Source organism: Miniopterus schreibersii (assembly GCF_964146895.1).
Source record: "Miniopterus schreibersii genome assembly, chromosome: 11".
Classification (NCBI taxonomy): domain Eukaryota; kingdom Metazoa; phylum Chordata; class Mammalia; order Chiroptera; family Miniopteridae; genus Miniopterus; species Miniopterus schreibersii.
In genome coordinates, this window is record NC_138111.1 from 20,223,822 (window position 1) to 20,241,907 (window position 18,086).

General features: G+C 38.4%; 1 protein-coding gene across 7 annotated transcripts in view; it reads right to left on the reverse strand.

The window, feature by feature from the left end:
• Positions 1–18,086, reverse strand: part of FKTN (fukutin) — a 43,718-nt gene that overhangs the window by 2,832 nt on the left and 22,800 nt on the right. For 6 of the 7 annotated variants that reach the window (XR_013999846.1, XM_081151290.1, XM_081151286.1 and 3 more), the window contains one exon: positions 557–9,035. Coding sequence is in view for 6 of the 7 variants with exons in the window: in XM_081151286.1 (XP_081007412.1) it covers positions 8,822–9,035 (214 nt within the window). In the remaining variant the exon portion in view is untranslated. Of the gene's footprint in view, positions 1–556; positions 9,036–18,086 lie in introns of those variants that run through there. The other variant, XM_081151287.1, reaches the window with a different exon arrangement.

Genomic DNA, 18,086 nt, shown 5'->3' on the forward strand with positions numbered 1-18,086 from the left:
TTACAGAGGCCTAAGAACAATGACACCAGCTGCATTGCGGAAGGGCTTTTGCTGATAAATCTAGTTGGGGAAAAGTCAACTACAAAGGGTACAAAACAGTAATAAGTAAATAAAGTTTAGAGGGTTATGAAATTTATAGAGCAAGTCAGTAAAGAACTGAAGGAAAGAAACAAACAAAACAAAAAACTAAAAAACCTTGTCTTCCAAAACTTCAGATGAGATTATTCCTTTTGATTTTTATAATGAAGCGTGTTACATATTATAAGTGTCTGGAAAATGTTTAAGGACACTCTCTAGTAAAATCGTAGTATAAGCAATGGTGCATAGTACACATTCAAAAAGAAAACCATAAAAAACCCAACTACAGTATTTGGTGTGGTCATTACTTTAAATTTTAGCCATTCCAGTGGTATCTCATTGTGATTGTAATATGCCCAAAACTACAGGTGTGCTGGGGCAAAGGTGAGGCACAGGCTGAACTACCTGGAAGCTCTGACTAGAGTCACTCCTCATACCAATGACAACACAGAAAATGGTAACTTCTTTTTTTCCCAGGTTTATTTAGATTGACATATAACATTGTATAAGTTTAAGGTATACGACATATGGTTTGATATCTGTATATATTATGAAATGATTAACAAAATAAGTTAACATCCATACTTAAATTTTTTTTCTTGTGGTGGGAACTTTTAAGATCTACTTTCTTAGCAACTTTCAAATATACAACACATATTAACTGTAGTCATCACACTGTACATTACATCCCCAGAACTCACTGGAAGTTTGTACTTTTTGACCTTCACTCAGTCCCCCCACCACCTACCACCTGCCTTTGGCAACCACCAATCTCTTCTCTGTTTTTGAGTTTGGTTTTCTTAGATTCCACATATTAGTGAGATCATATTGTACCTGTCTTTCCTTTATTTCCCCTAACATAGCGCCCTCAAGGTCCATCCATGTTGTTGCAAATGGCAGGAGTTCCTTCCTTGTCAGGCTGAATAATATTCCATTCTATACATATACCACATCCATCCATTCATCCACCGATAGACACTTAGATGGTTTCCATGCCTTGGCTTTTGTAAATAAAGCTGCAATGGACACAGGGTGCATATATCTCCTTGGGATAGTGATTTCATATCCTTTAGCCATTTACCCAGAAGTGGGATTGCTGAATCATACGGTAGCTCTATTTTAATTTTTTGAGGAATCTCCGTACTTCTTTATAGTGCTGTACCAATTCACATACCCATCAACAGGGTATAAAAGGGTTCCTTTTTCCCCCATTTTTACCAGCACTTATCTCTTTTTTATAATAGCCATTTTAACAGATGTGAGATGATATCTCATTGAGGTTTTGATTTGTATTTCCCTAATGTTGACCACTTTCCAATGTACCTCTTGGCCATTTGAATCTCTTCTTTGGAAAAATGTGTTTTCAGTTCCTTTGCTCACTTTTAACTGGATTATTTGGTTTTTGGGTTTTTTTTCCTATTGAGTTGTATAAGTTCCTTATATTAGCCCCTTATCAGATATAAGATTTGCAAATATTTATTCCCAATCTATAGGTTGTCTATCATTTTGTTGATGGCTTCCTTTGCAGGCTTTTAGTTGATACAGTCCACTTGTTAATTTTTGATTTTGTTGTCTGTGCTTTTGGTGTCATATCCAAAAAATCCTTGATCAGACCAAAGTCAAGGGGCTTTACCCTATGTTTTCTTCTAGGAGTGTTATGGTTTTGAGGTCTCACATTTAAGTTTTTATTCCATTTTCAGTTAATTTTGGTGAGTGGTATAAGACAGAGGTTTAGTTTCATTCTTTTATACGCAAATATTAACTTTTCCCAGCTCCGTTTATTGAAGAGACTATGTCATTTCTCTGAGTATTCTTGGCTCCCTTGTCTAATATTAGTTGACCATATATAGATGGGCTTATTTTCGGGCTCTCACTTCTGTTCCATTGGTCTGTGTCTGTTTTCATGCCAGTACCACAGTTTTGATTACCGTAGCATTGTATACAGGAAGTGTGATGCCTCCTGCTTTGTTCTTCTTTCTCAGGATTGCTATGGCTATTGCTTTTGCCTATCTGGTTAATGACATTGAACATCTTTTTAATGTGTTTGTCACCTGTACATTCTCTCCAGTGAAATGTCCTTTCTTGTCTTTTGCTCATTTTCTGACTTGATTTTTATGATCTGTGCTACCTCTAAATTGCAGCTTCTTCATATGGAAAATAAAAGATAAAACACCTACCTTATAAGGTCAGATGACACATTTACTGAAATGTAAGAACAAATTTAAGTCTTCCAATTCCAAATCTACCTGCTAGTTTACTCCTTTCAAGAATGCCTGAACTATTCTAGACTCTGTGCTCTTCCCATATATTTTGCAATAAGCTTGCCTGTGCCTACTACAAATCTTGCTGAGATTTTGACAGGAATTGCATTAAACCTATAGAAGTGACATCTTTACTGTGTTTTCCAGTCCATGAACATGGTATGTATCTCTATATATTTAGGTCTTCTTTGATTTCTTTCATCAGCATTTTCATACATAGATATTGTATATGGTTTAAGTTTATACCTAAGTATTTCATTTTCTTTGGAGTGACCCTAAATGTACTGTACTTTTAATTTCAGTTTTCACATGATCACTGTTACTATGTAGGAATGCAATAGATATTAAGGTGTTGATCTTGATCTTATATACTGTGACCATGCTAAACTCACTTATAAATTCCAGGAGGTTTTTTTTTGTTTGGGTGGTTTTGGTTTTGGTTTATAATGGATTTCTTGATATTACTATCTGTCATCAATATAGATAATCATATCATCTGAAAATGAGATTTCTTTCTCTCTTTCCAATCTGTACATCTTTTCTTTTTCTTGCCTCATTGCAGTGGCAAGAACTTCCAGGAGTTGTGAGAATAGACCTACTTGCTTTGTTCTCAATCTTAGGGGGAAAACATTCAGTCACTCATGTTTGTTAATACAGTGATTATGTTTATTTTTGAATGCTGATTCAGGTCATATATATCAGTAATAAATCCCATTTGGTCATGGTGTACAATCCTTTTTTGGGGACATTGTTGGATCCAGACAGACGAGGACTTTTTACTCTATACCCTGTGTTATTTCCACTGTACCATAGCTACTCTCCGTAATTCTGATTTTAGTTCAAATCCTAGAAAAGTCCTTTCTAGTTTTCTTCCTGAAATTTTATGGTTCCCCATGGTAGGTGTTCTCTCTTGCTGCAACCAGCTCATGAACCTAACTTTCCTTGATTACAGGTGTCTTCCTGATGGTCTTTGGCTAGAAGGCATTATCACTGAGAACTCTTGGATTCCCAGAGTAGTTGAATTTTAGAAATACTGTACTGGTGACAAGATTACTATTTTACCAGGCTGCTTATAAAGATTAGTGGCTGTTATTTCTACTATAAACTTCAAAAGTAAACACAAAATATCTCAAGAGATTAGAAAAATTTTATTGGGCATCACAAACTGGATTATATATTATAAATTCTGATAAAAGTAATAATATTAAAGGTATTTTCAGTAGTACCACAAATTATCTGTACCTGAAGATAAAACCAAATAGTAAACTGGTAAGCATACACTAAAATTTACTCATGTTTAAAATACCACTTTGTTTAGAAAATTCACATACATGTTTTTCTGGTTATGAAGTGGAAGGGACACACAAAGAGCTACATAGGATTTTCATTTAATGGACACATGAAATATTCCCCATGCTCTGAAAGAGTCATCAGAAGGCTACAAAATCTTGTAATTTTTTTATATGGTACATAAGACAGCATAATTGTTTCATAGAATAAAATACAGTACTTCTAATTCTCCTAATGCTCCCTTTCAATCAACCTCACTGTGAGAGCTGCTCACAAGTATATAGCTGCTTGGCTGGCTAATGTGTTCCTACATAATTTCTGCATTGGGTTGGGGTGGGAAATGGCAAAAGGGGCATTCTAAGCTAGAAGTTCTGAGAATATAGAAGTGGAGATTTCTCATTAGAAACATTTATACTTGCCTACTTTGGAACTGGTCCTGTGCAAAAGCTATCACCATTGAATTAGTCTATTTGACTATGTGCTATAATTAGAATTTCTCTTTGATTCAGAGCAGCTTAAAATAGCCTCACATACCCTGTTGATTCTTGCCTAGTTGAGACAGAAGCAAAAATTTGGGGAAAGAAGGTAGAAATGAATAATTTCAATGATCCTTTATTAATACTGATATAGTCATTCGCTCATCAGGATAGACTACTTAATGACACTAAGTATTCTAAATTATTTCCCTCTCCGAATCATGACTTATATCTGATTTTGGCTAGGCAGAGGAGGTGAGGGTTTACCTCTAGGAAAAAGTAGAATAATGGGGAAAAGAAGAAAAGTCCAGGGCAGAGCAGGCACCAAATCTAGGGAGGTAAAGAATGTTAACTGCTTGGAACCAAAGAACTAGGTAGCATAGGAGACCGTATAAGACGACCTGGGCGACAACAGCTTGATCAATAAAATAAAAATGCCAGTTCTATTTAGAGAAGGAGGCAACTCGGTAAAGTACAAGAATTCATAAACCATACAACTTGTCCTTTAATACCTTGATACAATAAAGAAGTCTTTTCCTAAGTGAATTCAGTCATGCCACCTTCTGAGTAAGAACTGTGTCCTGACACACAGTTTCTATGATCCCCTTTGAAGAATAATTAGAAAAGGACTTGGAAGAAGAAACCGGACATTTCCTGAGAACTACTTAACTGCAGGCCTGATGCTGAGCACTATGTATTTCACTTAAGCCTTATTAAAACCCCTCACACACAGCCCAGGTCTTAGCTTCAGAGGAAGAGGAGGGGAAAAATGAAAAGCTGCGGGAAATTCCTCAGAGAAAGGCATCTGCCAAGTGAGAAGCTGGTCTTTCCACGCTCTAAAGCCGCCTCAAATGATGGTTCTGTGTTAGAAGGTGGGAGCGTGGCACTTTCTCTGAGTAGCTTTTGAGAGGAAATTTCTACTGGGGTTTAGAACACTGAGGATAAAGAACTGTTCCTTTTCCAGAAGGTGAAAACAGGGGGAGGCTCAGGAACATGTGCAGCCCTGAGTGTGTGATATTGGGCGCAGGTTCAGGCTGGGGTGTGGGAATTCATTCCCAGTGTTTTCCAGATGCTGCTCTGGTCCCCAGTCTACACACCTCTGCTTTCCTATAACAACTCACTGTCCTCAGTTCGCTGTCCACACCTGATGTCCCTGCCATGTGTAGCCCTATAAGACTAGAAACAATGGTTTGGGGTCACAAAGAGTAAGAGGAATGAGCATAATCTGTTTTCATTCACTTGTATCCATAAGAGAATAGCAACAGAGAGGAGGAGGAGAGGCTTTAGAAGTGGGTACTTAGCAGACTGGTGCTGATGGTTTCCTGGGGAACAGAGGGGTGGCAATGGGACACTTCTTGAGCTTCAGAGAACAGGTACACCTGGATGTGAAGGGCATCATGGCCTGAGGCTGATGTACTCAGATATGAACTATTTCACCTTCTGAGGCTAAGGCATGTTTTAATAAAGGTATAGAGATAGATAACCTAAAAATTTTGGACAAGAAAGAAATACTTGTTCTTGCCCTCTTTGTCACCTTGGGGTCTCTGCCTAAAGAGAAAGATGTTAAGTGGGGAACTGCAGACACACCCTGAAATGCAATCCAGCTGAGATGCTGGATGACTTCTCCATCAAGCATCTTGAGCAGGGTAGAGACGCTGTGCAGTGGGCACTGGGCTGGAAGTCATGGCACTCGGGTTTGAGCCTCAGCTGTTTCTTGCTCAAATCACTCATTTCTGGGTTCAGCTATGAAACAAGGGGTTTAGAATAAATGTGGCAGTGACAACCCTCTGCTTTGAAGATTCAGGAGCAAGGTGATTTTCACTGAATGTTAACTTGTTTGCGGGAATGGCAGCAGACACTCCACCATGTGGGGGTCACATTTCAGGGTTTGTAACTAGGGAATCAAGGAAACCTGCTCTCCCACTGCCCGCTTCTCAGGGATGCTCCATTTTGGAGACTAGAGTTTCATTCCAGGTGTCAGGTGTCAGTAGCTGCAGCAGAGGAGAGGACAAGTGCTCCCTGCTTAGAGGACTGAGTGGCCACCTGGTTAAGTGAGAGGCTGTCAATCTTGCCAGTCTTAGTGTAAGAGGTTTTCTCCTAGTAAGCAGGCAGACTGGACATGAAAGTGGTCGGACAAGAATTATTGTTAGAATACTTAGGAGAGGAAAGAAAAGCAATCTGATGAGGTGTTGATGTAGATCCACCCAACCCAAGGTCTCTGAACACTCAGTGGAGTTCAACTGTTAAGAAGCATAGGACAAAGTATGGCTGAGTCTGTATCAGAGGCAAGCCTGGCCTTCAGAGTCTGGGGAAGGAACTTTCACTCCCCAAAGTTAGGGTAGGACCCAAGAGCTGAAGCCGGTGAAGCCAGAAGGCAGTCAGGAATGGCATTCCAGCAGCCAGTGGTCTACTTAGGGAAGGATGTGGAACTTCTGTCAATGGGGCAAGATACCTTAGATTCTGATTACCTTGGACTCCAGGGACAGATAAAAGAGAAATAACCTAAACAGGGATGGGTAAGATTCCCCAGTAAACAGTGGGAGTCCCAATTTGAAATGGGCAGAAATATAGAGTGTATACACTTGGAGATGCTGAGTATAAGCCAATGCTCCTCACTACTCAGGGTAGATCTTGCCCCAAAACACTGTTACTACCCGTTATATTTTTTTCAATCATGAAAAATAAAATTAGGTTCTAAAATTTAGAATCTGGGTATGATTTCTATGGGCTGATTTTCTAACAAAGAGAAAGCTGATTACAATGGCTAGTTATCTGGGGACAAATTTATTGGTAATCTATAAAGGTCCCTGAAAACCTAATTATTTATGAAAAGACCAAATGATTATGGCACTGAAAGCTCATACTAAGAGAGGAAGGTCATTGATTATCATTTATCAAAAGTTTTCATTGTTTTTAAAATCTGGAGTGGAGTGGCTGCAGGTTACTTTCCCCAACAGTGTTTTAAGAAAACTGTCAGCCCATTCCCTCAGGCCTTCTGGTCTCCATTTCTGACACAACTAGTATTCTCTAGTTTTAGAGGAAAACCTGCCAGTCTGGTCCCCAACACAGTCCTAAACAGCCTAGATAAAATGTAATGTTTAGCTTCCTTTCCTGGACCAAAAGGAAAAAAAAAAGTAGAGGTGTTTATTATGCCTACATAGCCCCTCACTTCTGACTTAAAATATATTAAGTGACTCATGAAGAGATGGGGAAGACAGAGCAATCCCAGCCCACTCAGGGAAATGAGTATTTCAGAGTGGAAGGTACTTAATAGAGTAGGAAAGTCTGAGTTCTTGCCCCATCAATATTCAACAGACAGAACCATTAAAACAAATACAAACTTTACAAACACTCTGATCTGGGGTGGGGGACAGTTACAAGGCTTTCCATGTTTCGTCCTTATGGAGACGTGATGTAGTTTTGAAAGAGAGAGGGAACAGGTAGGCTTACATACCATTTAATTGGTTTATAGGCCATACATGAAAACCATGGAGCTATAATTAATTAACAAATACACTGAAGAGAACATTTAAAAAATAAGAGGTGTTTCTATGAATATTTTAGTGTTAACATTGGGAGTGCAAGGATTATAAATCAGAAACTATTAACTGTCCATGAATAGCTCACTTTTTTAAAATGTGGGAACTACTGCTTTATTTATTTATTAATCCTCACTGGAGGATATTTTTTCCATTGATTTTTTTTGGGGGGGGAGGAGGAGGAAGAGAGAGAGAGAAACATTGATGTGAGAGACACATTGATCGGTTGCCTCCTGCAAGAGGATCCTACAACCCAGGTATGTGCCCTTGACTGGGAATCAAACCTAAGACCCCTTGGTCTGTGGGCCGATGCTCTAACCACTGAGAAAAACTGGCCAGGGCTCACATTTTTACCTAACAGATGGTTGAGAATGAAATAAGGAAAGTAAGTGTTGTGAAAAGACAAGCCTTTCAAAATCATGTCTGGTAGCATGGTCTCACTTGAACACTTTGTCAACAAGTGCTATCAGAAGTCAGTGCAAGTATTCTCACAATGGCTAGAAATGTAAGCATTACACAAACACAAGCTTTCCTTTCACTTCAAATATGAAGATAGAAAGTGTATGGAAATTCAGGCATGTTTGACAAGGCCGGAAATAAGCTGTCCTTCTCTCACAGGTTGCTGCCCTGTGCCTTAAATCCATTCCACAGCAGGATGCTTACAAAACCAAGCTGCTAGCATCTTTCCTAAAGTCTGATCACTTTACTATTAACTCAGACTCCACAACCTTAAAAGTAGCACTAACGTACAAGCTTAAATGCTGAGAACAGGAACGGATTATTCTTTTTAGCTAGCATATCCTTCCAGTCCAAATATCATCTAACATTCGAAAGCACTTAGAGAATACATCATATTCCATATGAGCTCTTGAAAGAGTGAGGGTGTTCCCTCAAAGGAAAACTGAGGTGCTTACCAAAGGGAGGGGGGAAAGAGGCAGGCATGTCTCACTCATTTCTGCTCTCCACGGTAACTTAGCACTGAACCTGGCATGTGGAGACCCCTTAATAATTGTTAAATGAGAAACTTAAATGGCTTAGGAGTTAGAATTCTTTCTGTGTCTTCAAACATGCCACTTTTCTTTGGCTCCTACTTATGATGACAAGTAGACATACATCTTTTTAAACAGTCATCCACCTGTTTTTCAGGAGAGGAAGTCTACTGTTTCAACCCACTGTCTCAGTATAACTGGATAACCTCGTCCCACTCATAAATAGGCCAGATGCCGTTGGGCTGCACGTTGGGGGGAGAGCGCTTCCAGTCCCAGGTCTTCACAGGGATCTGCCAGGTCTTACCATAGTTGGCTTCGATGTACTCGATGGTTTCACAGGGCACATGAACCTTCATGTCTACAAACTCAGTCCAGCACAGTGTAAACTTGGGAAACAGGTATCTGTGGCAAAACAGAGGCAATGTGGAAAGGGGTTAGGCTTCAACACGGGACATTTTAGCTAAGAAACCCAGCTGAGAGTCAACTCTTGGTTGAAGAAGTCCTCTCCCAGTAAATAGCTTTGGGGATAGATATAGTGGACATTTTATTGTTTTTGGCTGTCCAGTATGCCTTTCCTCCTCTGATGTTAACAGCTTCCCAACTTCCCTCCCCTATTCCCAGTCCTGTGACTCAGGAGGGCTGACCCTATCCCTAGGTATCACAGATGGGTAAAAAAGACCCAGGCCTGACCAGTAAACTATAGTCCTCTGTTCTGTGTTGGTGTTTTCTGGAAAATGTTTATTCTCTTCACAACATGGTAAGTAATGAGAGTTGAAATGGCAATAGCAGCAGATCACAGAAATCTGAAATACCAGAGGATTAAAAGAAGAAGAAAAAAAGGAACAGGGAAAAAAGCCAGATGTCAAAGTGTAATTGTATTGTGGAAATGAGATCTAACTGGGATGTTCTCCAGGGAAAGGTCAGTTCTCATGTATTCTACTTTCGAATACCATGTTTTATCCCCAGAAGAACAGAAAGCCATACATGAAAACGAGAGGATGAACAACTTCTAAAGAAAGCAACAGGTCCCTTCTACCCAAACCAATGGGTGCTGGCAGTTCACGGACAATCCCAGCTGGTTTCTATGAAAAGACAGCCACAGCGAATCTTATAGCTGAGGGGAAATAAGATACAGCATCGCTCCACCATCTGCTGGGCCTACTTTTACTCTGCACACTCATATTCATAGAATTGCTTATTTTGTCATCAGACATCTCCATCCATCACCAGCCTCCACCCTCCCCAATCAGATGCTGGTCAGCAGAATGTCCACCTGTTCCATCCTATCAAGTTGACACACTGAAGTTGAAATGAGGCATAAATCATGGTCTATCTAGTAACATCGGCCAGGAAATGTCTCGCTTAAATATTAGCCTCTACAGTCTCATCAAAATGGTGAAAGAAAAATCATAGGTCAGGGATAGACAGGGTAATAACAATATCACAAATTTTACAAAAGCAACGGTTCGAACAATAAAAGATTTATAAACAAAACCAAAACATTTAAAAAAAGAACTCAAAGACAATTTAACTCAAATGTTAATTTTGTTCCTAAATAGAAATATCCCTAAACTCTTTGTGGTTTTCTTTTCACCAAGTAATTTTCAATCCATTCAGCCAAAAGAAAATTCCAACTTCCTAGGAGAAAAGATAAACAAACCATAAAATATAAAACTGACTGTAAAATGGGACTGTGGAGAGGAAGGGGGTGGGGGCTGAGTGACACAGACCAGCACATGCCATGTTCTCTGTCCAGGTTACCAGTAAACAATGACTTATAATACACCATGTGTCTGCAACATTACCTTAGCTTTCAAAGTAAAGAGTAAGTTCAGCTAAGTAGATTCAAAATGTGAAAAAACTTAAATTCAGACAAAGCAACCCTAAATCAGAATATAAATTCAAGGGATCTTACACACACACACACACACACACACACACACACACACACACACACACACACCCTTCCACTTATTTTCTATTTCATACCATTTTTACTTTTATTTTTGCATAAAACAGTAATTAGAATTAAGAGTTAGTTGGAATAGACCATTTTTCCCCCTCACAGAGATCCTTAAAATCTCTAAAACTATTTATTGGTGGTTGGATACAGTAATTTCATCAGTTTAACTGTACAACATATAAACATAATTGCTAAATGAAATACACTGTTCTTTACTATTACTAGGTAAGCTAGGCTAAGTGAGTTAGAGGCATCAATTAAAACTGAGCCTGACCTTTTTAAACATAAGCCTACATTAAACTCTGAAGCTGGAACAGCAGAGCCATTTTATTAAACAAGAATTTCCTGTAAAACAACACAGATGGTTTATTCTCATCACTAATTTTGTCTCTTCTTTTAACTCTTAGTTTCTTTTTCTTGTGTTATTCCAGTGCTTTAAACCCTCTAGCTCAATAGAAGCAGGGACAGCAAGCATTCTCATGTTCTTTTCTAATTTTAATAGAAAGGCTTTTAAAGTTTATCATTAAGTACGATAGCACACTCTACATTTTTGGTATATTTCCTTTATCAGGTTAAAGGAATTCTAGATCCCTTTTACTCCAAGTCTACTAAAAACCTTCTGTCTTTTTAATTAGGAAATTTATCAAGAGTTTTAAATGTCACCTACTGAAATAATCATGCAGTTCTTTTCTCCCTTTAATCTTTTAATCCTTTAATGTTGAGAATTATACTAATACACACACACTACAAAATTCTATTCATTTGTGTTTCATTTAGGATATTTTTATCTGTGTTCACTGAGACTGTAATTTCCCTTAAATTTTTTTTATGCTGTCCAAGTCCAGTATTGCTGTGAATATCATAAAACGAGTTGCTCACGGGCCATATTGTTAAGAGTCATATAAGCTCATGAATATTATTTCTTCTTCGTGGACTGCTTCTTTGTAAAATTATGTAGTGGGCCTTTTAATGCTTTAATATCCCCCAAATTCTATTTTGTCTGATACTAAAATAATATATAGTACTGGTTTTCTTTTGTTAGTAATTTTAGGGCATTTTTTTTTTTTATCCCCATAATTTTCAAGTTTTTGTGTGTGATCTTGCTTTAGGTGTGCCTCTTGCCAAACACTATACAGCTAAATTTTGTTTCTCTATCCCATTTGATAATCTATATCTTTTTACAGGTTAGCTTAATCCATTAACATTTATGGTAATAAATTATATATTTGGACAAATTTTGAACTCTAGAGCCACTCTGCCGGGGCTCAAATCCTGCCTTCACCATTTATTAGTTATGTGACCTTGGTCAGTCTCCTTGTGCCCTAACTTCCTCATCTGTAAAATGAAGGCACTAACAATACTTCAGAGAAATGTTAGCACAAAATGAGCAAACAGATGTCAAGTGCTCAGAACACTGTTTAGCACATATAGTAAGTGCTATATTGACACTGACTACTGTTACCACGATTTTCACATGTTTTCAGTTTACCATACTTTTTCTTTGACCCACCTTTCCTACTTTCTTTTGGATTAAAAAAGGTTTTTAAGTTCTCTTTTATTCTGCTTGTTAACGGGTCTTTAAGTGTGGATCTAAGACATGAACTTTTTTAGTCTTTGCATATATGTAAAAGTCTTTATCTTGACCTCCCTCTTGGATATTAGTTTTAACTGTACATAACATTCTAAGTTGACAGCTATTTCTCCTAGCTTTTGAAAGATGTTACCACATTATCTTCTGGCCTCTCATGTTGCTGAGGTGTATTTCCTGTTCCTTTGTGAGTAATCTATTTTCTCTAATAGCCTGTAAAATTTTTTGGTTTTGATATAGTAATTTCCTTAAGAAGCGTCTAGATGTAGATTTATTATGTATCCTGTTGTCTGTCTTTAATTTGGAAACTCTCTTTAAATATTACCACATAACATTCAAAATTCTTTTCTGAATGACGCAATTTTGCACCTCCTACTCACTAAAGGTTTGGAGGTGTAATTGAGGGCTAAGATACAATCTTTATGTTGTAAAATAGAAAGGCATAAACAGAGTAGAAAATGTGAGATCATTTTTAGAAAAGCCAATGTTTCCAATACACTCCTTTAAAGAAATTACCCAAATTTGCCTTTTTAGCTTCACAGCTGTAAGTACTAAAAAGACAAATGTGTTTTTTGCGAGCTAAAACTATGGAAGCACAGCATCTATGAAGCCGAGAGAACCTATGAGTGGGGATTCAACAACTAACCCTAGTCTTTAACTTCTTGTGAAGCAGAGTGAATAGAAAAACTGGGGTGATGTAACTTTAAGGCTTTGATGCCCCAAAGGTGCAGAAAGGACAGACTGATCAGCAAAAGTGCCCAAATAAAGCATGAAAGTGGCAAAGAGGAAAAACAAGTCTATAGAAATTCAGAGGAAGGGGAGATTATTTCCAGTTAGGGGTACTGAGGAGCAACTTCAAAAATGGAGGCAACGCAGTGCCCTCAAGTGGGAAGAACTGGGACAGCGATGCTGTGCAATAGTCTGGTACTACTTACTGACACGCTGAAATCTTGGACTAAAATCAAATTTCAAAAGGCCGGGTGTCTAAATGCAATGTGGTATTTTGGATTAGAGCCTAGAACAGAAAAGGGACATTTGTGGAAAAAATGGTGAAATACAGATAAAGTCTGTAGTTTAGTGAACTGTGATGCACCGATGTTGGTTAATTAGTTTTGACAAGTGAACCATGGTAATAGTAGGTTCACATTAGAGGAAACTGGGTAACTGGTGTATAGAAACTCTCTGTACTTTCTTCCTAACTTTTCTGTAAATCTAAAATTGCCACAAAATAAAATGTTTATTGAAAAAAATGGGGAGGCAGGTAGAATAAAGCATGGTGACAAGGAAGGTTAAGAAGGCTTGTACAGCTACTTCGAGCCTTAGGGCACCAAAGGAAAAGCAAGACATTGAGGAACAAAATGTTATACTTTTACTGGTATTAGAGCATTGCTTACACATCCCTCTATTTCTCAAACAGCACAGTCAAGCAATAGTAATAATTCTGCTTCCGGAAATCTATTCAAGGAAACAATCCCTAATAAAGCTTTTACTTTACATGCAACAATGCACATAGAATTTTTAATAAAAAATTGGAATCTAAGTCTACTTAGCAAACTTCTCTATTTTTAAGCTATACTTCCCTGCTATTGCTTCGAGATAGTGTTTATTTGGTATCTCAAATATACATGAAGCATACAGTCACGCACTGCTTAATGACGGGGATACATTCTGAGAAATGTGTCATCATGGGCTTTTGTCATTGTGGGAACATTAGGTTACACTTACACAAACCTAGGTGGTGTAGCCCACTACACACCTAGGCTATATGGTATAGCCTATTGCTCACAGGCTACAGCCCCTACAGCACGTTACCGTACAAAACAAATTAAATCAAGCTCAGAGGAAATGATGCAACCAAGAGATGCGGTAAACACAGATGTGAGGGTGCTGCCAGCATCACAATGTCCTACAGCAGTTATTTTCATAAGCAGAAAGACTCTAAAGTAACAATAAAAAGTACAGTAAATACATAAACCAGTAAGTCATTTATTTTCATTATCTAATACTATGTACCAATCATTACTGTATGTGCTATACTTTTATGTGACTGGCAGTGCAGTGGGTTTGTTTGCACCAGCAGCACCACAAACAAGTGAGTAATGCATTGTGCTAGGACGTTATGACGGCTACGAGTCACTAGGCAATAGGAATTTTCAGCTCCATTATAACCACATGGGACCACAGTCATATAACTGGTCTGTAGTTGACCAAATGTTATTATGAGGTGCCTGGCTGTACTTCAATTCCTGTACTGGTGATAGAGTGCTTTAGTATTTGTTTCATGGTTTAGACTATGAAATCCTTCGGAGAACAAACTAAGACACATTCACATCAGAGTCCTTAGCACATAGCAGTTAATAAATTAATTTTACAAAAATTAAATGTTAAATTATATTGGAGCCACACTTGGATCGGAGTCTAGTCCTATAGAGAAAAAAATTCAAATTTTCTGAAGATCTATATAATAAGCAGAAACTGCACATGTAAGAAGGTATAAGGAACCACCACTAGTCCAGGGGCAACAGATCTCCAGTTAGAGGACACAGAGGCGGCTGCACTACCCTGACAATGCCAATAAACACAAGTGCTATTTTCATGGAGGGAGTACAGTGAGTCCTCACTTAATGTCACCGATAGGTTCTGTGACTTAAAGCGAAATGACATATAATAAAACCAATTTTACCACAGGCTCATTGACATAAACAAGAATTGTGTTCCTACAGTATCTCATCCACATTACAACAAAATGACATCGAACAAAATGAGTGTTTTTGAGGACCTGCTCATCGACAAAGGAAAGAGACTGTGGCGACACTAACACTGCATTCGGTAAGAGTATGGGCTCTGAAGTGATGTGGCCCAGGTCTGAGTCTTGGCTCCGCCTTAACTTCCTCATCCATAAACGAAGGTGACAATGATAAAATCTCCCTTGAAAACTTGTTGTCAGGGTTAAAGGAGATGATGCCTATAAAAGCTTGACACAGTGCTTATTAGCATACAGTAAATACTCGATAGAAGTTAATTTTTATTATTGCCGTTAGTATTACCTCTCAATCTCCTGGCCTCTACTTACATCAGCTGATCCAGATGGGACGGAAAGAAATAACCCAGAGAAGTATGGGCAGCATTTGTGGGAACTGTGAGGTTATGGGATTAAAACCTCCACATCCTGGAGGCATAATGATTTCACTGCTTTTTATTACTAGTGATTGGGACTCGGGAAGGCAAGGATAAATATAAAAACTCCAGACAATATTTAAGAGTGGAATTTAGATTTTAAGTCTGGAGTTAAGTCTTGGCCCTGCCACTGAGGCCGGGCGCCCTCGAGCGAGGTACTTCACGTCTCCGAGCCTCAGTTTCTTCGTATCTAACTGGGAGAGAGAACACGTAACCCACAGGAATAATGTGAAGACTGTTGAGATTATAAATAAAAAGTACCTATCAGAGTACCTGATATTTAGCAGATACTGTGGTAACTATATCTTTATTGATGCCGTTAATATTTAATTATTATTAAATCTTAGGACCAAAAATATTGTTCTGAAGGAAAAGAGTAAAGTTTTGACAGGGGGAACTTTTTCATTCCTTCCTGAGTTCCTCTCCAACCCTCTAAAAAACAGTGAGCATTCCACAATACTGTTAAGCTTTCCTCAGAATTAACGATGCAAGAATAAAAAGCAGACTATTACAAAGATAAAAAACACCCTTAGACTAGCTCTAAAGGTTTTTTCTTCCCTCTAGAAAACACTACATTTCTTTAAAGCAACGAGTGCTGAAAAGAATGAAAATGGCATATGGCTGGGGGAATCTTCCAGAGGAACCACTCCACGCAGGCACCCGCTCTTTTCTCTGCCTTTTAAGGTCACGGTAACATGAGAGAAAATCTGGGACTCACACCATCTGTCCAGGCAGTTCTATCACTGCTCATTTCTCTTGTTAAATCATCAGAACACTTCACACTTCCCAAACACTGCCACCATAAAGAACAGTTAAAGCAGAATGAAAGAAGCTCTTTCTACCCAGAATGAAGTGGTTAGAAGTGAACAGTTCTTTTGAGGTTTGTGGGTTTTGGATTAAGTCAGTGAGAACAAACTCAGGCCTTAGAAGAAAATTTAAGAACAACAGGATTATCATACTGGCTCTAAAAATTATCTTTCTTAGAAAAAGGTGACATTCCCATATGAATTCTCTAAGAATAGGTTTGGCAGTTTAATATTGAGATAATTATATAGGTTTCTAATCTCTAAATTTCTCATAAGACTAAGAAGAGTCATTTTCTTTACCACGACTACTAGCAGTATTAATAATAGCAGCTATGCCCGGCTGGGCATGGCTCAGCGGTTGAGCGTCGACCTGGGATCCAGGCGATTGGGGTTCGATTCCCAGTCAGGGCACATGCCCAGGAAGTGTGGGCTCGATCAATGACTCTCTCATCATTGATGTTTCTATCTCTCTCTCTCCCCCTCTCCTTTCCTCTCTCTGAAGTCAATAAAGGTATATTTAAAAAATAATAATAATAATAGCAGCAGCTAATAATTACTTTGTACTCAGGACATGCTTAATTCTCTTCAAAACACTTTTTGTGTATCAATTCAATCTTTAAAACCACTCTATGCAGCAATTTCTATTATTATTCTCATTTCACACTTCAGGAAACTTAGGTACAGAGAAGTTAAATAACTTTCCCAAGGTAATATACATAGGTGGTAAAATGTAGGGCTGGGATTCAAAAGCAAACAGGATGGCTCCATGCCTTTAATTCTACGCTATACTTTCTTATACCTTGTTTTTAAAAAAGCTCAAAATTATACATGAAATTTGGCATCTTTATCATTTTGGTTTTTTTTGGGTTTTTGTTGTTTTTTGTTAAATTTATGGACTTTTTAGAGGTTGCTACTTATTTTTTTAAAAATGTATCTTTATTGATTTGAGAGAGAGGAAAGGAGAGGGAGAGGGAGAGAGAGAAACATCAATGATGAGAGAGTCATTGATCAGATGCCTAATGCACGCCCCCGACTGGGGATCAAGCCCACAACCCAGGCATGTGCCCTGACTGGGAATCGAACCCCGGTCGCCTGGATCCTAGGTTGACGCTCAACCGCTGAGCCACACCCGGCCAGGTGTATCATATTTTGAATGAACAAACTGTGGCTGAATGTCAAAAGCATCCCCTCATTCACCTAGTCACAATGAGATTATCAATTACATATTCATTAACTTATAATCACAACTTATTCAGCATGAATGTGCTTGTTGTCAAAAAGCAAAATAAGTTTTTATAATAAATAAAAAGTTTCAAGAATATGCTCCGGGGTCAGTGTCAACTTGGGGATGCTTTATAACTTTGAGAAAAAAGGTCTGGATTACTCTCAAACCTTCAGACCAAGGTTAACTTTACATGAAGCCTCCTTGCCTTCAGATACAGACTCAGCGATGCCAGAAGAGTATGTTAACGTATGAAGGAGAAACCAGGCTGAGTATGGAAGTCCTCTTCTCTGTCACAGAACGTCCCCACTGTGCCCAACGGCTCAATGTATTCAACGATTGAAGCCCCAATCTCAGCTAGTTGGTGAGGTAAATTTATGCCACTGGTCACATAACTGCCCCAATCATGACAGTAATGATATTAATCGCATTAGTGGTCATAGTATTAATAATATTAAATAACAACACCAATGGTAACCACCATTTACTTAATAAGTCCTGAGCACTGTGCTAAGTGCCTCAGATTGTCAAGTATATTGGAGAGGGGGTGGAAAGCAGTGGTTAAGAGTATGACTTCTAGAGACAGGCTGGTGTCTGACTCCTTCACTTATTTGCTATGTGATGTAGAACCAACTAAAAGTTTCACTACCTCACAGACTATCTACCTCTTAGGGCTGCTATGAGAATCCGATGTGTT